This window comes from Pituophis catenifer, unplaced genomic scaffold, assembly GCF_029215685.1.
Source record: "Pituophis catenifer annectens isolate HBS135680 unplaced genomic scaffold, rPitCat1.0.hap2 SCAF_16, whole genome shotgun sequence".
Lineage (NCBI taxonomy): Eukaryota > Metazoa > Chordata > Lepidosauria > Squamata > Colubridae > Pituophis > Pituophis catenifer.
The window spans coordinates 4,236,060-4,257,206 of record NW_027256896.1 but is presented as its reverse complement, the minus strand read 5'-3'; the positions used below and the strand labels follow the sequence as shown (position 1 = coordinate 4,257,206).

Genomic DNA, 21,147 nt, shown 5'->3' with positions numbered 1-21,147 from the left:
CCCAAAGGACCTCTTCCCTGTTTCTTCAAAAGATTGAAAACATTGTGCTTTTACACAAATTAAATGCCTTTGCTTTTAACGCTTACTAAGTAATAAATTGCACTTACAAAACAATAAATCTTATTTGTAAAAAATTAGGACATACTTATCAGCAAATATGCATGGAAATGTATTGTTAATTTAAAAAACTTATTTTTTTTCCCAATTGCAAGACGTGCAAGGCAGTTCACTTCCCCACAAATGATTCTCACATTCTTGACACAAGTAAGCCTGCCAAAAACTTCAACCTCCAGAGCCTCCCGTAACACCTCTGGCTACAGAAACGATTTCTAAAGAAAAAAAGATATTCCACTTGCCTGACACAAATTATGTTCATTTGGAGCATCTCACCATCGTTCTATCATTTAAATTTAGCTATTTAATTAACACTTTTTTTTTTCTTCCGATAACCTGGAAGGTCTAAGTTTGAAGCAACCTTGTCAGGTGCCTGGGACTTGGAGCAGCCAGTTCTGCTTTTCCAAAACTCTTCCTATTTTTTTTAGTTTGGCGAACTTAAAAAGAGAGAAATATAACTGAGTGCAATCAGGGATAGGCCACCTCATACCCCAGGATGTTAGAAGTTCAGAAAACAATCACTTTGACGCAGGGTGGATAAAAATCAATGATTTTTTTAAAAAAATCAAAAAAATCAGATTTTTTTAAATTTAAATCGGTTTTTTTTTATTTTTATCGAATTTATTTGAATAAAAAACTTTTGGGGTAAAAATCTATCGTAAGATAGTTTTCTATTTAAGATACATAAATAATTTAGTTTATTCAGCATGAAATGGAGCTTAGTTATGTAGCAGGAGGCTGTATATTCTGCAACACTGGGACTATCAGTGAGTCAACAGTGGGTCAAAGGAGTAGCAGAGATGACAGTTGCTCTTTAAAAATTATGATTTAAATCGAGTTGATTTAAATCAAGCCTTTTTACTAGTGATTTAAATCATGATTTAAATTGTGATTTAAATCAACTCGATTTAAATCAAATCCACTCTGCTTTGAAGAGAACAACACAAGATGAAATCCTAAAATAGACTAGTTTTTAAAACAAAATTATTCTCCATTCACCTTTAAAATTAGGAAATTGTTGCCCTGTCTACTGCGGCTCTTATCCATCCGAAAATATGAAAAGGCCCATTTCTGCCCACCAGAAAGTTGCCAGGCTCTATATTTGCTACCTGAAACCAAGGCATGCTCTCCTCTTCCAAGCCAGGAAGTTCAGGCCCACAAAAACACTAGGCTAAGTCCAAAGAAGTTGCTTTAAGATGGGCGACCACTGAGACTTGGCATCTCTTGCCGACTAAAAACTGTAACACGAGCCATCGAGTTTTTCTACCAGGTCCTTTGGAAAGCCACAAGCAGGCTTCGCTACAGCCCTGGACAGCTCTCGAATCTGGTACTGCGAGGCAAACCAACTCTGCACAAGGAGACCCTGTCGAGCAAGCAGTAATATTCTGCTCCATGGTTCTGTCTCAATCCTTACGAAAGGAAACTTCTGGGCTGCCAAGAGTTGTGGTTGCAAATTCTGTTAATAATGGTTAAGCACTTTGGGAATTTTTCCTTTGATTGGCCATGAATACTATTCAACTTTAGCAATGAGGCACAACATGTATCTACCAGTAAGTACCTTCACTTTCATGAAAAATTTTCCATGTGATGATTCTATTCTATTCTATTCTATTCTATTCTATTCTATTCTATTCCCTATTTCTATTCTATTCCTATTTCTATTCTATGCTACGCTACTTTACAGTTTAGTATAAAAACATGTTGGCATTAAGAACTGGACTTTTTTATTGTGAGAATTCAAAAGCCTTCACTGGCTGAACACTTTAATTGTTGCTATGTTCAGGATGGAGAAAAAGTCTTGATTTATGAAGATACTGGTGAATTTCATTACATTCTCATGAACAGGCTGAAATTCGCACCTAATCTATAAATGTCAAAAGTCATTTGAAAAAACTTCTTACACTGAACTTATACAAACTTCTGACATCTCTCTAGCTGAAGATTTCACAGAGGCTAAAGGGCACCCTAAGCCAGAGGTCTTCAAACTTGGCCGCTTTAAGACTTGTGGACTTCAACTCCCAGAATTCTCCAGCCAGCCAAGTCTTAAAGCGGCCAAGTTTGAAGACCTCTGCCCTAAGCCATTTCAAATTCCAGCTGTGTGCATTTGCCAGGAAAGCATAAAGAGGGTAACATTCCCATCCAAAAATCAAAGCTTAAGAGGTCATGGCTGTACTGAGACTCTCTTGGCAGCACTTGAATCGAAGTGAACTAGTTGCTTCAACCCATGTTAAGATGTTGGCCGTTGAGATGTAACGACCCTCCTTTATTCATTCACTGAAAATCCTGACGCACAAGAGTAACATATTGTTACTTTTAACTCCCTCGCCCCATGACAGGCAAGCAAACTTGTAAAACCTGAAAACGAAGCAATACCAGCCTGCCGTGGGTCACCCCAGCCAGTCACCTACCTAGCAACAGCACTGCCTATCCTGCCTAGCAAGCCAGTCTCGAGCACCGGAGCCAAGCTTCAGCACTTTGACAACTAAGGATGTGGAAACTCAAGCATAGAAGCTGAAGCATAAATCACACCTCTCTTCTCTGTCAGTTTCCCTGGCAAGGAGGGAGCAGAAACCTGAAGAGAACCAGGGTATCGTCAGCCATTTTGATTTACTTCCAAAAGCAAAGCAATATTCAAGCCATTGGGGGCAAAATTGCCATCTTAGCACTCGGAATAGGTTTGCCCACCGAGCTAACGAGAGGAAAACCATCAGGGTTTTTTTTTCCCCCCACATGAGATAGTTTTCTAATCCCAATGAGTTACATGCTTACCCACAGATCTAAACCAATTAAAAAGGTGTCCAATTGCGATTTGAATTACTCCTGCTGCAGCAACATCGGCGCACCGAGCAGGATATGAAACCGGCAGCTGATCGAGCTGCAAACGAAATCTCTACTACAGGCTTGCATGCAGCATGGCACAAGCAGACGCTTAAAAAGCTTCTATTTCATTTCCAGAGATCAGAGACAGAAGATTCTCCCTGACATGCTTCCTCAAGAGTCTTCATCATAATCGCCATAGCCGAGAATTCTGAAATTTACAGTCCCCTAGTATTAGGAGTGCAGGAAAAATTGCACTATACGAAGATTTTTTTCCCCTAAACTTTTATATTTTTTTCCTAACTGCTTATACTTCTATAACCATCAATTCTGCATAATTTTCAAGCAAGGTATTTAAATTCTATATAGAGGTAGCCTTATGACCAGAACTGAGACCAGAATTCCCACTAAGCAAGGCAATGAGTCACGCCCAATTTTACGTTTTTTGCCATGCCCCCCGTTGTTAAGCAGGTCACGTCAGAAGTTAAGTAAATCACTCGGTTGTTAAGCAAATCTGGCTTCCCCCATTGATTAAACAATAAAAGCATCCACAAATGATGCATCCACTCTTTCAAACTGCATCAGGCAGATATCCTCCATCTGGATATCTCTGCCCAACTGGTGCGCTTTGAAAGGCAAATATCCAATCGAATATTTTGGAACAAGTATTTTCAAAGGAAGTACCGTATAAGACGCACCTTCTCCCCCTCCTAAAAGGGGGTGAAAATTTGGGTGTGTCATACACCAAAAGTAGCTCCGCCCACCCACTGGCCCCCACCCTTTGGCCTCTGCCTCCCAGCAGTTTACCTCCTTGCAAGCAAACAGTAAGAAGAAACAGCTCCTTTCAGCTTCAGCACAGCCTAATTAGCACAAGTTGATTGGATCGCCTCCTCCCGACTCTCAGCTGTTTTGCTCTCAGCTGTTTTGCACAGGGTTCTGCTGCTTGCTGCAAAGAGGTAAATTGCTGGGAGCAGATTCTTTGTTTTCCTTGTGCTAATCAAGCTATGCTGAAAATGAAAATGAAATTAAAGCAGGCTGTTTGCTGTTTGCTCCAAGGAGGCAAAATTGCTCAGAGGCGGAGGGAGATTTCTTTTTCTTCTTCTCCTCACCAAAAAAGGTAGGTGCATCTTATACTCCAAAAAATATGGTATCTTGTTTTAGGACAGAGGTGGGGTGCTACAGCCCCTTTATAGGACCTGTGGACTTCAACTCCCAGAATTCCTCTGCCAGCGTGGCTGGTTCATGAAGTCATAAAAGGGCCATAGTTCCTCACCCCTTCCTCTTTGGCAAAAAACCTTCCTCTTTGGCAAAAACCCAAAGAAAAGGGGATTGATACTGAACCTAAAACAGGGGTCTCCAACCTTGGCAACTTTGACTTGTGGACTTCAACTCCCAGAATTCCTCAGCCAGCGAAGCTGGAGTTGAAGTCCACAAGTCTTAAAAGTTGCCAAGATTGGAGACCCCTGACCTAAAGAACCCCAGAAGCTAAACTGTTCCGCCAAACTTTAATAAGCTTTTCAAGGCACTGAAGGATCAGCCCTACAAGGTAGACCAGCTCAAGAAAGCCGCTCCCCCAAATAGTCTCTAGCTGTATTTTAGGCTCTATTAACAAAGCACTGCATTTTACTTCTTCCTCTCTCTCTCCCTCTGAATCTGGGAGAAGCCAGACTGAGCTCCCTTAATGCGATGGCCTTTCCCGGGTCTTAAGCAATGTGTTGGGCCCTCGTTTCCATAGCAGCATCTGAAAACTCCCTTCAAGGCCATCTCCAAGCTTTCTCCTCCTCCAAAACACTCAGGATAATCAATTGCTTCTCATTCTGATTTAACCATGTTCCGTTCTCGCCCTAACCTATTAACGTTGGTAAGAAACATCTGGGTTTTTTCAGAGCATTCGAGGTCACCAGAGGAAGGAACAACCCTGAGTCATCCCTGCAAAGAGGCCCACATCTGCAAGGAGTTGCCAGGCCTGGAAAAGAGAACCATCAGCCCCATCAGTGGTGAAATGTAAAGTTTGTTACTACCGGTTCTGTGGGCGTGGCTTGGTGGGGTTGTGTAAGGTGACAGGGTGGGCGTGGCCAACTTCCCCCCCCTCTTTTAAAATTCTGCTGAAGAGGTTGCAGAAAAAAATGCTTTTAAAAGCCTCTGATGATCAGGCAACTCAGCTGGGATTGTCAGAGGCTTTTAAAAGCATTTTTTTCTACAGCCTCTTCGGCTGAAAAGGTTGCAGAAAAAAATGCTTTTAAAAGCCTCTGATGATCCCAGCTGAGCCCCGCAATCATCAGAGGCTTTTTTTTTTTTTTTTTACTTTTAAAAGCATTTTTTTGGTCGAAGAGGTTGTAGAAAAAAGGCTTTTAAAAGAAAAAAAAAGCCTCTGATGATTGCATGGCTCAGCTGGGCATGGGGGGGGGGGTGTTTGCAGGGATTTTTGCTACCAGTTCTCCAAACCACTGGCCATCGCTACCAGATTGGGCGATCCAGTCCAAACCGGGAGCATTTCACCCTGCATCAGCCCCACCTTGATCACTACCATACCGAGAACCCATTTGATGTTTTACTGTTTGTATCACTGGCCATTAAAAAAAAAAAAAAACATGAGCTATGAAACAAGAGGAAGGTGCTTCTTTCCAATTAAAAAAAAAAAAAAAGATTGGGAAGGGGGAGGGGGGAGGGAGAGGCAGAAACCATGATTACCATGAAGAGCTATGGCTTCCCGGAAGGGCTGCAAGTCCGTCTCGACAGAAGAACTAGTTTCCGTGGATGTCGCTCGGTTAGGGGATACTACAGTCAGTCTTGGGGGAGCTCTAGAGTTTCGTGGAGGAGGAGCTTTTCCACACAGGAAGCTGATTAAGTCTTCTCTGCGAATAGTTCTTCTGCGCTTTTTAACCCAAGCCAAGACATCCTTATTACGACGCTGGTAGCCAATATGGATTCCTACGTCAAAACTCCGCTGATGGGCATCCACACTTTCTGGAAGAAAAGAAATATGCGTTAGGTGTTTGACCAACTATGGGCGGCAGCAGGTTCAGATATAAGTGGCCTTCTAGAACAAGGGTCTCCAACCTTGGCAACTTTTAAGACTGGTGGACTTCAACTCCCAGAATTCTCAGCCAGCAAGCTTTGCTGGCTGAGGAATTCTGGGAGTTGAAGTCCACCAGTCTTAAAAGTTGCCAAGGTTGGAGACCCCTGTTCTATAAGCAAAGCCAAAGAGAACTGGCACCCCTGAAATGCTTTTTGAGCTTCCCCCTGTAGATAGGGTGGATGAATGGAAGATCAATCCAATATTAAAAACTGATTAACAAATTGCAATTATTTCCACACCGTTTTCCCTGCTGGAGGGAAAAATTACACAAATCTGACCCAGCCAGCTGGTTAGTAAGTTCGACAATCATAAATAGAAACGCGATAAATACATTGGGTTAGCCCTACCTAAACTTTAGACTCGACTTGGAGCCAATCTGCTAATATCGGATACCAGCTGGTATTGGTCCGGGTGGTCCTCGACTTACGGCCGCAATTGAGCCCAACATTTCTGTTGTTAAGCGAGATGTTTGTTGAGTGAGTTTTGCCCCATTTTGCGATCTTTCTTGCATCAGTTGTTAAGTGAATCACTGCAGTTGTTAAGTTAGTCACACGGTTAAGTGAACCTGACTTCCCCATGACTTTCCTTGTCAGGTCGCAAAAGGTGATCACGCAATCCCAGGACAGTGCAACCGTCATAAGTATGAACCAGTTGCCAAACGTCTGAAATTTGATCACATGTTCATGGGGATACTGCAAAGGTCGTAACTGTGAAAAATAGCAATAGCAGTAGCACTTAGACTTATATACTGCTTCATAGTGCTTTAACAGCCCTCTCTAAGGTACAGAGTCAGCCTCTTGCCCCCAACAATCTGGGTCCTCATTTTACCCACCTTGGAAAGGATGGAAGGCTGAGTCAACCTTGAGCCTAAGGAAAAATTGTCCTAAGTGACTCTTTACAGTGCCATTGTAACTTTGCATTACTGTACTTGCATTTGAACTCGGGGCTCACTCACTCCTTTCAAAATGACTCCTCCTCTGGATGAAATGGCTTTACCACCTAATCTTTGAAACGAAGGAATTTGGGGCTTAACCTGGTTTCTTCCCACTTGGTACAACAGCTCTCCAACAAAAGCAGGGAAAAGACATATAAAAACAGAAAACTGTTCATGCAATCAAGCAAAACTATTTTTAAAAAAATAGTGCTGCTTAGAGTCAAGCATCTGTTTTTATCCCACTTTTACGCCATGTTTGTAAGTCTTGTTGTAAGGGAAATGACAGGACATCCAGCACGGATTGAGAGTTCCTCGTCTCCACCTAGGTCAAATTCCTCCTCTTAGGCTGTAAAACTCATTTAACAACCGTCTTGCTTACAATGAAAATTTTGGGCTCAATTATGGTCATAGATCAAGGACTACCTAATGCAAGGCTAAAAGAGGTATGTTCTCTATAGTAACCCCTTAATGGACTTTTGCTGATAAGCACTCCAGTGATAAGATTTCAGGATTTGTTTATAAATAAGAGATTGTGTGTGTGTGTGTGTGTGTGTGTGTGTGTGTGTGTGTGTGTGTGTGTGTGTGTAGATCATTTGCTGTATTTTAGGAGGAGGGGATCAGTTACTAAAATGTGTCATATGTGATGAAAAGTTATTTTTATGTATTTTTCTTTTCTGTATTTTTTCTTTTCTATTTTTTTCTACTTTTTTTTCTTTTCTATAGCTTATTTTTTCTTTTCCTTTTTTTTAGTTTGTATCCGTTTATCATTATAGGTTGTAATTTTTACTAATGTTACTATTAAACAAGAAATCATTAATAATTTGGTATCCTAATACTTTCTATTCTCAGAGATAACTTCCATTAACACTCAACCTGTAGTAACAGCTGTTGGGAGAAAGACCAACGCATGTAGAGAAGAGCCTTTTATGTATGTATGTATGTATGTATTTAATTAATTAATTTGCTTTTCAGTCACTTTCAAGAAGCCACTGCTAGAATTATGCAAGACAAAAGGATGCCTGCAAAAAGTTGATGCCTCTCCTGATGCCATCAGCATTTACTGCAGGAAAAACCCAGTAGCTGTAGGGCCGTAATGGCGAACCATCACCCCAGTTCAGCTGCGCCGCCTATGCGCGTGTGCCTCCCGCAGGCCAGCTGGTTGCCGGATCTCTGTCACCCATGAGCAGGGAGCGCACGGGGAGTCGCACGCACATGCGTGGGGGTGTGTGCATGCGAGGGGGCTGTGCGTGCATGAGGGGGGTGGGGCACAGGGCACATGCAGGGGGCGGGGCGCATGTACCCCGCCCACCTCATGCACGCACATGCCCCATATGGGCAGAGGGCATGGCGCATGCGTGGCAACCACACACGCATTGCATTTTGGGGTTTTGGAGGCACTTTGGGCACTCTGTCCGGAAAAGGTTAGCCATGTAGGGTGTCCTTGTGACAGACAAGTAAGAAACTCAGGTACTGTCATAATTTGCCCCCAAATATATACAGCCAAGACATTTCAATGCATGGCAGTAATTGCATCTTATCTGATATTTGCTCGCAACGGCTGGCTTGAAGAGGGACAAAACGTTCAGGCCACAAAGGGCTGGTTTTGTGTGGATCATGTCCAAACTGAAACACACAAGTTCCAAGCATCAGTGGTTTGAGGGTGGGAGAGGAGATCAGTTGATGAGCAGATCTAGGGAAACAAAGTACAGGTAATCCTCGACTTACAACACTTCATTTAGTGACCGTTCAACGTTACAACAGCACTGGAAAAAAGTGACTTATGACTGTTTTTCACACGGCCTTTGTAGCATCCCTATAATGTGATCAAAATTCAGATGCTGGGCAACCGACTTATACTTAGGACCACTGCAGTGTCCCGGGTCATGTGACCCCCTTTTGTGACCTTCTGACAAGCAGTCAATGGGGAAGCCAGATTCACTTAACAACCATCTTACTAATTTATACTAACTGTGGTGATTCCCTTAACAAGGGAGACAAAAAAGGTCATAAAATGGGGTAAATGCCTCATTTAACAACAGACATTTTGGGCTCAATTGTGGTTGTAAGTCGAGGACTACCTGTACTGGAGGGCTCTGGCACACAGACTATGTGGGTAAACCCTGCCCAATGCCCTGCCACACCATTGTAGATTTTATTTGGGCAAAAACTCAGAATATCCACTTTCAATTCTGCTACTAATTTGAACTTACTCACCCAAATAGTTTGAACTTACAGTATATTTCCCACTTTAGCCCCACATCTATTTGCTTTTGTGCAAATGACACACCTTCTGCATTTATTTTTATTTTATGCCATGTAACAAAAATTAATGGTGACCACTTTGAAAATTTTGGGAAAGCAGAACATAACCTTCTCTCCCTCTCTCAGCCCAAGTCACCTCATAAAAATAAGAGGAGAAAGGACTGTTGTGTGCAAAGGAACATTGTGTGTATTTGCCACACAATGGTTATTTATTAAAAAATAATCAAGGTGGGATATAAATAAATAAATGGGCGGCATGGTGGCCCAGTGGTTAAAGATGCTGGGCTTTTCGGCTGGAAAGCTGGCAGCCCAGGTTCGAGACCCAGGTGCCACACGACATCCTCGCCCCAGCTACTGCCAACCTAGCACTTGGAAAGCATGCACATTCGAGTAGATCAGGGGTCAGCAACCCGAGGCTCCGGAGCCGCATGTGGCTTTTTCATCCCTCTACTGCGGCTCCCTGTTGCTGGTCAGCTCCACAATTGATAGGGCTTTCGGTTAGGACAAATATAGAAAAAATGTTCCCGCCCTAGGAGGAGACTCTATGGTGGGGGAACCGGACTTCCGGTCAGCAGAGGAAAAAGGATGCCATGCTAGGTGGAGACTATGATGGGGGAACCAGACTTCCGGTCAGCTCCATAATTGAACAGGGGCTTCCGGTTAGGACCTTTGTGGCTCTCTGAGTGTTTAAGGTTGCCTACCCCTGAAGTAGATAAATAGGTACCACTTTGGTGGGAAGGTAACAGATAACGTCATGCTGGCCATACAACTGGGAAATGTTTTCTGACAGCACCGGCTCAATGGCCTCGAAACGGAGATGAGCACTGCTTGCTAGAGTCAAAAATGGGCCTGGTGGCTCAGCAGACTAAAAGCATTGTGATTAACACCAGCTGTCTGCAATTATTGTAAGTTCGAATCTCACCAGGCTCAAGGTTGACTCAGCCTTCCATCCTTTCTAAGGTAGATAAAATGAGGACCCAGTTTGTGGGGGCAATAAGCTGACTTTGTATAAATATACACAAGTATGAAGGCTATTGCTTAACGCATTGTAAGCCGCCCTGAGTCTCCGGAGAAGGGCGGCATATAAATCAAATTAAAAAAAAAATGACTAGCGAAGTAAAATCCACAGGGAGACTCCTACAAATAAACAAAGAAAGAAAGCAACCTTCAACCTGCCTAGATTTCTCTACTTCCATCCACCAATGGGGCGGCCAAGGACCCAAATCACCTCTTGAGCAGATCTGCTCAAGCTGCCAAAGGACAACAGCAGCATCAGATTTAAAAGAAGGAGTCAAGTAACTCTTCAGTTCTTTGATTTGCAAGAGATTTGGGTTTAGGCAATACGAGTCCTGACATAAAATAAAGAGGGCAATAAAGAGGTAGGTGGAACAGCAGAGGAAAAAATACTTGCCCAACAAATGCAGCCTCACACATTTGCCATACAGTTTGTAAAGATACTTTCTTTTAAAAGCAATCAATCCATGTTTACATCAGCCAGAGTGACAACCTCACAAGGGACCAAATCTCACTCTGGTGCTATTTATCAATTCCACATCTGCAGATAACTGGTAAAACTGGCATCTACTCTGAAAAATTTACAATAGCAGACATTGAGAATGAAAAAGGGGAGAAGCGGGAGACAAAAGCAGAGCACCATTATTACTTTAGTTGCACATACCAGGGTGGATAAAAATCAATGGGTTTTTTTAAAAAAAAAATCAAAAAAACCATATTTTTTTGATGTAAATCGGATTTTTTTTATTTAAATCGGATTTTTTTGATTTTTATCGAATTTATTTGAATAAAAAACTTTTGGGGTAAAAATCTATCGTAAGATAGTTTTCTATGTAAGATACATAAATAATTTAGTTTATTCAGCGTGAAATGGAGCTTAGTTATGTAGCATGAGGCTGTATATTCTGCAACACTGGGACGATCGGTGAGTCAACAGTGGGTCAAAGGAGTAGCAGAGATGACAGTTGCTCTTTAAAAATTATGATTTAAATCGAGCTGATTTAAATCAAGCCTTTTTACTAGTGATTTAAATCATGATTTAAATTGTGATTTAAATCAACTCGATTTAAATCAAATCCACTCTGGCACATACATAGCTAGAGTACTCTCTACTATAAGGACCAAGTGGGTTTTCTAACATGGACTGAGTCTTGAGGGAACAGGTAGGCAGGCGGCCTAGAGGCATTTCCATGCAAGGGACGGAACACCTATGCTGGCGAAGCAACGTGAGAAGCCAAGCCAAGGAGAGAGTGCTGAGAACAAGGCCAAGCTTGCTCAGAATCCAGATGTGGAGCCTATGCCATGAAGAGGCTGAGGGAGTGGCATCACAGCTGCAAAAGTTCTGGATGAGCATAAAGAAATGGCAACAAAGTGAGAGGCGAGCAGGGAATGGATAAGAAGATCCGCTTTATTCTCTTCATTAGATATTTTTCTTTTGTCCAACCTTATTTTTTTACAAATAACTCAAACATGCCAATAAAAGAGAATGTTTGTAGTCCAGGGCTGAAATGAGGGGTCCTTGGTGCTCTCTGAGGTTGCTTGTTTTCTTGCAGATGTTTCATTACTACCCATACTTATGTTACCTAGTAACATAATGGGCTAGCAACAGGGTGGATTTGATTTAAATCGAGTTGATTTAAATCACAATTTAAATCATGATTTAAATCACTAGTAAAAAGGCTTGATTTAAATCAACTCGATTTAAATCATAATTTTTAAAGAGCAACTGTCATCTCTGCTACTCCTTTGACCCATTGTTGACTCACCAATAGTCCCAGTGTTGCAGAATATACAGCCTCCTGCTACATAACTAAGCTCCATTTCATGCTGAATAAACTAAATTATTTATGTATCTTAAATAGAAAACTATCTTACGATAGATTTTTACCCCAAAAGTTTTGTATTAAAATAAATTCGATAAAAATAAAAAAAAATCCGATTTAAATCAAAAAATCTGATTTTTTTGATTTTTTAAAAAAATCATTGATTTTTATCCACCCTGGCTAGCACGCTCAGAGAGCACCAAGGACACCCCTCATGCCAACTACTCCTTCCCCCTCTTTTCCCCACAACAACCTCCCTGTGAGGTGGGTTGAGGTGAGAGGGAGGGACTGGCCCAGAGTTATCCAACCATGTTTCTCATGCCTAAGGAAGGACTAAAATTGATTCTCCTGGTTTCTAGCTGGTGCCTCAACCATTAGACCAAAATTAGTGTTATACAGAGAAGTCCTACTCTGACAACTGAAAGAGGAAGAGAACATAAAAAGCAGCATTTGATTGACAGGCAGAAGTTACTGATGGTCAAGAAATACAAACTAAGAGACTGGACCCTTGGAAAGAGAGAGGATAAGCTCAACCTCAAGAGGTATTAAGCCTGAGATAATATTGAGGCTCCAAAACAGAACTACTAGAAAAAATGAATAAAACGGGCTTAGACAAAATCAAGAGTATATTTAGATGGTAGGCAATGCTGATGGGCATAGTAGTAATTGATGAAACTGTTAAATTGGGACGTCACCCAGAATGGCGAATGGAGCATCAGCTGCAGAGAGCCCTGCTAAGGCGGGGGAGGGAAGGGAGAGAAGAGAGGGGCAAGAAATTACGGAAGGGAAAACAAGTCAGCAGAGGCTGAAGAGTTATGGCATTTGGGGATTTAAATAGGACAGTGCAATCATATGGATTTAAGATGGTAGAAAGGAAAACTGAATAAAGACTTTAGATCGAGCAGTTAACTCAAGGGCAGTTTCAGTGAAGTGAAGGTGATCGAAAATAGAGTCAGAAATTAGACTGCAATGAATTTAGAAGACAGTAGAATTAATTGTTCTTTGTGCTTCGGGAGGAAAAGTGAGATAAATTAATCCCCCTTTAGGTGAGGCAGCTGTTTCTCAAAGAGTATGGGAACTTTAATTCCCGGGTATTTGGCCACATCAAGCTGGCGAGGATAACCATTTATTTCTATTCCTGAATTTGACTATCAAATCCAACCAAGACCCAAGTAATATTTCTATCCAGCTTTATTCATCGGAAACAATCTATTCCACTGCCAAGGGACAACTGCTATTACACATCACATATTTGTGCTGGGCATCAGTATTTTTTTTTTTCCAACGGAAGAGGTGGCTTCTATAGATTGCACGAAGCAATGTTCTGCAGAACCTTGAAAATGTAATCATCAGGTTCAAACTACTCACCAACACTTTGTGCTTAAGAATGCCATCCACACTGCAGCCTCAGCTGATGGGAGACTAAGCTACCTTCCAAAATAGACTCTTGAGAATATGATACCGCATTCCACAACGTTAAGCACAAGTAAAACTTACACTATTACGACAGTCGAATTGTCACATGTTGTTCTGAACTGAAAACAAATCTTTGTTTTCAACAGACATTACTGGGACATTTTGTAAATGAAGACTTCAGGCCAAGACATCCTCCTTTGACTCACCTATGCACAAACTACGTGACAACTCCTGCAGCCAATGCTATGCTTATAAATAGAGCGTTTCTAATAAATGGTCAACTTGCGTAATTTTGCAAGCAATAGAAATTGGTGGGCACAATTAAAAAATGTGTTACCGATCACATTACACTGTTTTGGCTTTGGGGTCCTTAGTGTGCCAAGCCCTACATGTATTCCAAGTTCAAAAATTATGATCTGATACATTATTATGTAATACAGTTGGTCGTACATGTTCCTATTGTGATGAGTGTTATAGTGATATGTCGTTTGTATGGTCCATTGTGGAACTTTTCTCCATGGGTGTTACTCAACTAATTGTAGATCTTAGTGAATCATTCTGGTCCTCGTGGGAGCTAAGCCAGGCTAAGAAAGCAATCTGTTTAATTTAAAAAGCTCCAGGCCAAAACTTCAGTTCCTGAATACTTTTATCCAAGGACAGCATTATTAAGAATTCATAAAGGTTGACAGTTCTCATATGACTCTCATTATGTTACTATATAATGTGTATTGTATATTCACAGTGAGCAGAAACATCTGGCATAAAACACAACCCTGCCATGAAAAAAACACTGGCAGTTAAATTTGACATTGTTCTTACTCTTAATTCATCTTTACAATGATATTTTTCTTTACTCAAGAACATCAGTTCTGATAGCTTTAAAGCAGACTTTTTGCCACAGATGCTGTTGAAGTTCCACTGAAACATAAACTGTCTAAATGAGTCCACAGTAAACCCAGAGATCCAACAAAACCTGTGACAAAACCACTAAGGCCAGATCCCTTGCAAGTAGATCCACCTCATAGCTCATCCAACAAAAACTAAGGTGATTTATAGGTTATAGGAAGGATTCCCCATAGACTGGGGAAACCCAAGTTCTGCTATCCAAGCTTTTGGAGAGAATTTGGAACAGACATCCTTTCAGCTAAACCAGCCCCAAAAAATTATCAGGGGATAAAACTGGAGGGGAAGCACTACATCTGTCTTTCTCAGATACAAGGTGGGATTAAATTTAAGAAGGAGGGTGCCACATGTAACATAGCAATTTCAGCACTGCAAACACAATCAATATTTGATAATCCATATCAGTTCACAGAAACATGGGATCTATCAGTATCAGGACATTCACATGGTGGTAGATGGATTTTCAAAATTAAGTTAAAATTATATATACATATTTAAGTATACAGAAAACAAAAACAGTATAAATCTATAGAAAACGATGTTTGTTCTTGGAGAGGGAGTCAATCTCATCCATGTAAGCTCTTTGGAATATTTATTCTTCCCAAAATATATGTAAAGGTTAGCTCTTTGCAGTTAAAGATGGGAGAGCTTGGGAGTGGAAGCTTTTAAACCTTCTACTGAGTTAATTGCTATTACAGAGTTCTGAGTTTATTGTCTGTACTTCCATACAAGCTGTTTTTTACAACTAAAAAGTCAAAGTGACAGAACTTTTAGCAAAGATGCCTTTTCCTTCTTTGCTAAAAATAGTGCTGCCATATAAACACCTGAACAACATGGTCAGGTAAAACCAAAAGCCCACTGCAAGGGCAACATTCCGGTCCCACAAGGGCCAGCTGGATGCCAACAGGAAGTCAACAGGGAACATGTGCAATTTCTCATACCCACTGATTGCAGCAGCTAGGCTGACATGTCATATTAAGTCATAGACTACATAACTAGTTCTTAAATTGGACAAAAAAATATGATTCATTTCATATAATATGTCAATCTTCAAACAAGCAATTACCACTTAGTTTGACCTATCAATCCATCCAGTAAGCCCTGAATATAAATACACACACACACACTCACACACACACCCTGTTTCCCTGAAAATAAGACATCCCCTGATAATAAACCTAATCCGGCTTTCAAGCGCATGTGCTAAAATAAGCCTCCCCCCGAAAATAAGTGCTCCCCGAAAATATTTAAATGCAGAGCTGGAAATCAGGTAAGACAGCAAGAGGAGCCCCATCTTGTTCCACGTGCCCCAAAATAATAAGACCTCCCGGAAAATAAGGCCAAGTGCTTATTTTGGGGTTCAAAAAAAATATAAAACAGGGTCTTATTTTCGGGGAAACAGCATCTATTTATCTCGCTCTCTCTGACAGACAGATGGACGGAGTAGGGAGAGAAAGAACCCTCCTATCATTAGACTAGATCAGTGTTTCTCAACCTTGGAAGCTTGAAGTCCACCCATCTTCAAGCTTCCAAGGTTGAGAAACACTGGACTAGATTCTTAAGACCAAGAGAAGGAAAAACTAATCTGTACATTTTGGTATCAGGACTGTGTTAGCTATGGAGCAATTTATGTCCCAATGTCTTGCAGAGTGGAATTTTCTAATTTTGGACATGTCATTCCTGCAGTTCTCAGATGTATTATAAATATAGGTAAGGTTGGGATACGCAGAAGACTCTGATTCTCCCCTTTACTTTTCACAAGATTATAAAAGTGCAGAGTCAGGAGACAGTGTCCCTTGTCCTTCTGCAAGACTAGATTACCAGGACATTCTTTCCCAGCTAGTTCCATGCACTGCTTGGATTTCTAGCAAGAGGCACAGGCTGCAGACAACCCATCTGGCTTTGACCCAGCAACTGCCAAGCGATAAACCAACAAAATGGCAGCTGTTGCCAATTAGAGAAAGAGAGCTGACTAATACAATTGGCTGAACTGGCAAATACCTCCCTCGATGACTAAATGGTGGCTGTTTTCAGCACTACATTCCATTTGGCCACTTCAGACGGCATCATCTAATTACATTCATTGCTTCTAAAGTAAGTTATTCGCATGATATAGGAATGGCTAAGTCCAACAAAAATATTGTTACCTTTATTTATTTATTGGGTCACCAAACTTGTTATCAAGGCAACTCAGGCTTTAGCTGAGCCAGCATTTGCCAGTTAGTGTTCGAGTACTTATGAATAACTGGAAGCACTTTAGGATATTTAAGGTCAAGCCAGTAACATATTCTGGAGTCTTCTCTTTTCCTCCATGAGCTGAAAGAAATCTCTGAGCACTCATGGAGTTTTTAGAAGTATGAACCACCCAAGACTATTTAATAGTCCTTTTCCAGATGTTTATAAATTAGTATAGAACTAGAATATTTATAGAGTTGACCGACCGACTGAGTCTTTTCCTAGGCTATCAAAAACATTGTAATAGTTAAAGAGTGGAAAAAAATAATTGAAAGTTAACATAACATCTAAATCCAACATTTCTTTCTCTGCCTCTCTACTCCAGAGTTAGAAATAATTAAGATTTCTACCACTCTCTCTCTCTCCAAGATGAGAAATAACTAGACATGAAGATCTAAACTTATTTAAAAGTCAGTATAAATAGTACAGGGTTATAAAAGTATCGCTAATATCAAACCATGCACAACCAAACAATGAAGACAACCATTTTATTCCCTGGAAAACTACATAATTTTTCCCATGAGAAGCTACATTATGTCAAGCTTACCTAGAAATTGAAGATTCCAAAAATTCACTGAGTTAAGGGACTGATCAACTTTTTTGTAGTACATAATGATACAGAAGACGTATGGCAATGAACCACAGATAATGTGTTTAATACTAGGAGTTTAATAGTAGAATCTGTTCAATTTAAATGTCACTTGAATATCAGTATTCGAGACAAATCATTTAAACAAAAATCACATTAGAAGTCCCAGCTTGAACCTGGCTTATAAACACAGTTCATTCTAAGCTACTTTGTTATTCCTGAAATTAGGATCCTATACTGTTCCTATATCCTGTGCAAACCTCTTGCAAATCCAGGGATCTTAAGGGCAAACAGCAGATAAAGGAACACCCCTTACTCTTTTTTTTGTCCTCGGGATGCATTCCACAAGAAAGCCCCCCCCACACACACACACACACATCCACAAACCACAAACCCCTCCCAAATACATAACCACTTGCCTCCACATACCCTACAATGAACACTCAGCACAGAATTAAAAAAACAGTACCATGGAATAAATGGAGAAAACTATGCAAGTCTGCTATACCATAGGATCTACAGGGTCTCCTATACCATTGGCAACCAGATAATGTCCCTTCCAACTCCATTATCCTATAATACTCTCCTGATGGGATTAGAAGATTGCTCACTCAGAAATGATGCTCTTGTTCCACCACAAAAGTTCTATAGTTTCTCCCAACTCTCAATTTCTATTAACATATTTTATTTATAAAATATTATAAAATATACAAAATACAAAGTAAATAGAATAGCAGTGGGGGGGGGAAGAGAAGTGAGGAAAGAAAAAGAAAAAGCATTGACTTCCGACTCTGTTATAGTAAAGGAAGGCATTCACATCAAATCACAATTTTTTGCTTTTTCATAATAATATGAACAAGCCATTTCTATAAAGATCTATCAGTCTAATCGGTAAAACCCAAAATCAGAGTTTCATTCTTTTCCACATCAAGCACGAAGTTCAGAAGAGGTCTCCAACAACTCTCTGTTTCTAAAGAAGCCTCATAAAAGATTCCTGAGGAACATTTTTTGTGACCATATTCTTTTAGTGTCAGTAGCCCCAGCAGCAGCCTAGCCTTGGGCGAGTGAAGTCACATACAGAACACAGCCTGAAGTTGGCTGGCACCAACTTCAGTGTTGAGCCTTGAGATGAATGAGGAAGGTCCTAAGCATCAAAACAATTCTAACCACTTCCTCCTCTCAGGCCCTGGAGAAGAGCTGGCTTTGCCCCTGACATTCACCCCCCAGAGGCTGTCAAGGAGACACCGAAGGGTCACCTTGCAAGAGCCACTTGACCCCTTCAAGGCAGAGACAAAGAGGAGCCGGATTGCAGTTCCTGTAAAAGCTTATTTCAGGCATTTCCTGAGGCTCCCAAAATCCCCACTGAGCACAGAGAGCTGGGCTTCCCTAGAAAACCAGTGGAACAGTTTGCCTTCTGAAGTTGTGGGGATCCATCACCGCAGGCTTTTGAGAAGAGACTGGACAGCCATTTGTCTGAAATGGTGTAGGGTCTCCTGCTTGAGCATAGGGCTGGACTAGAAGACCTCCAAGGCCCATTATTCTATGTTCTATCTTGTATATTAAAGTCCAAACTCAGTGGAGGAAATACCATCCAGACAATGAACACCTGGGTAGAGGTCTCCTGCTTGAGCAGGGGGCTGGACCAGAAGACCTCCAGGGTCCCTTCTACCTCTGCTACTGTTATTACTTCACATGATCTTGATACTTATTACTTAGTGATCTTGATACTAACCCTGTTATTCTGGAACAGACGAGGGTCCCCTGCTTGAGCATGGGGTTGGACTAGAAGACCTCCAGGGTCCCTTCCAACTGTTACTCTGTTACTACTTCACATGATCTTGATACTGATTACTTATGATCACTTCAAGTGATCTTGATACCAACCCTGTTATTCCGGAATGGTCGAGGGTCCCCTGCTTGAGCAGGGGGCTGGACCAGAAGACCTCCAGGGTCCCTTCTACCTCTGCTACTGTTATTACTTCACATGATCTTGATACTTATTACTTAGTGATCTTGATACTAACCCTGTTATTCTGGAACAGACGAGGGTCCCCTGCTTGAGCAGGGGGTTGGACTAGAAGACCTCCAGGGTCCCTTCTAACTCTTGCTATTCTGGAATGGTGGAGGGGTTGAAGACCTGCAAGGCCCCTTCCAGCTCTATCCTGATCAACTGAAAAAACCCCCAAATGCTTCTCTCTCTGCCCTGCTCCACCAGGCTACCCTACACCAAGGCCCCAGGGTCTCTCGCCTCGGACCTACCCCAAAGCCTATGGAGCTGGGAAAAGCAAAAATGGGTTGCTCTCCAGGCGCTCCTCGCCCTTCTTCCAACCCTGCAAGACCCCAGGGCTTGGCTGAAAGACAGCCCCCTCCCCCGGCGCGGAGGGGCCCCTCCCAGGAGTTCTCAGCCCCCCCTCCTCCTCCTCCCATCCCCCACCCAGAGTCCTCCCCCCCCCGTCCCCGCTCACCTTTGTAGAGGTTGGTGACGGCGGTGGCCGCGTTCTGGAAGGGCACCCAGAGGGAGAGGCCGGGCTGCTGGCACACGCGGTCTGCAAGGGGGGGAAGAGAGCAAAGGGGAGAAAGTGAGCCTCGCCGTGACCGCCTAACCCCCCCCCCTCCTCTTCAAGGCCCGGCCATGTTGCGCTTCGCCATTTTGTTCACCCGCCGCCGCCGCCGGGACGGAAGCGCAGGAAATGGGAGGAGGGCGGGGGGGGGGAAGAAGAGGCCCAAGGAGGACGGAAGCCGCCTGGAAGCATCCAAGTCCGCCCCGGGGGGGGGGATAGGAGGAAAAAAGAGAGCGGTGCGGAATGCTCCATTTTTCCCCCATGGGTGTGGGGTGGGTAGAAGAAAGCGGGGCGCCCCTTCTTTAAAAAAAAGGGGGTGGAAACGACATCTGGGTCTATTGCAGGCGGCGGCGGCCACCCCCCCCCCGTTTAGGGCCCTTCCCACCCCGAGTATTCGACCCCCCAACGGCCATTTTGTTGGTGGGAGGGGCCAAGGGCCCGGGCGAGCCCACCTCCCTCAAGACGGGGGGAGGACGGGACGGGCGAATCCATTTGTGCCACCACCCCCAACGGGGAGCCGCTTTCTTCACCGACTGAGAGGGAAGAAAGAGAAGCGGCGGCGGCGGCGGAGGCGATGATGAGGCCTCCCCGCCATCTTGAGGGCGCCCGGCGGGGGGAACCGGGCCGGGCCTCGACGACCACTCCCAAAGGTTCCCACCCGGGTGAGGGGAAAGACAGACCCCCCCCCTGTGAGGGGGGTCTCCCTCCCGGCGTCGACACGTGTCAGGGCGTCCACACGTGCGGCGGGGCCTCCGCTCACCCTTGTAGAGCTGCGCCACGGCGGTGGCCGAGTTCTGGAAGAGGTGCCAGAGTTTCTGCTGCTTGGGCTCCGGCTGCGGGGTGGCGGCGGCGGCCGCCTCGTCGTCGTCCTGTAGTTCGGGCGGCAGAGGGCCGCCCCCGCCGCCGCCTAGGCCGCCGACGTCGTCCTGCTCGGCCTCGGCCAGGCACTGCCGCTCCCACTGGCTGAACCAGTGCTCGGGCCCGTGCAGCTCCTGGATCTCGGCCTCGCCTTCCTCCTGCGCCGCCTGATCCTCCATCGCTGGCTCGCTCGCCCGACCGACCGGCCGGGCCGCCTTGGCGCGGCTCCGGCTACCTCCGTCCGGCCGCGCCCGGCAGCTGCGGCGACGCCATCAAGAAGAGCCGCTGCCGCCGCCGCATCCCCGGCCGCTGCCGCCGCCCACACTGAGCCCGAGACGCCGCCCCGAGCGCCCCAAAAGGCCTCACCCGAACATGCTAGGGGGAGGGGACAGAAAACGACAACCCCCCCCACCCGCGGTAGAGCCCGCCTCCTTCCCTTCGCCGTCGCCGCTGCCCCAGCGACTCTCCGGCGCCTGCCGCGCGCCCATTGGGCGGCTGACGCGCCCATCAATGTCATAAAGGAGGAGGCGGCGAAGACGAGG

At 43.6% G+C, this 21,147-nt stretch overlaps 1 protein-coding gene across 1 annotated transcript in view; it reads right to left on the bottom strand.

Annotated features, from left to right (window-relative positions):
* HAPSTR1 (HUWE1 associated protein modifying stress responses) overlaps nucleotides 1-20,932 on the bottom strand; it is a 31,811-nt gene extending 10,879 nt beyond the window's left edge. The window contains exons 1-3 of the mRNA XM_070954914.1: nucleotides 20,508-20,932; nucleotides 19,652-19,732; nucleotides 5,623-5,898 (exon numbers count right to left, since the gene is read on the bottom strand). Of these exons, the coding sequence (XP_070811015.1) occupies nucleotides 5,623-5,898; nucleotides 19,652-19,732; nucleotides 20,508-20,784 (634 nt within the window). The 5' untranslated portion in view covers nucleotides 20,785-20,932. The remainder of the gene's footprint in view (nucleotides 1-5,622; nucleotides 5,899-19,651; nucleotides 19,733-20,507) is intronic.
* Nucleotides 20,933-21,147: the final 215 nt, after the last annotated feature.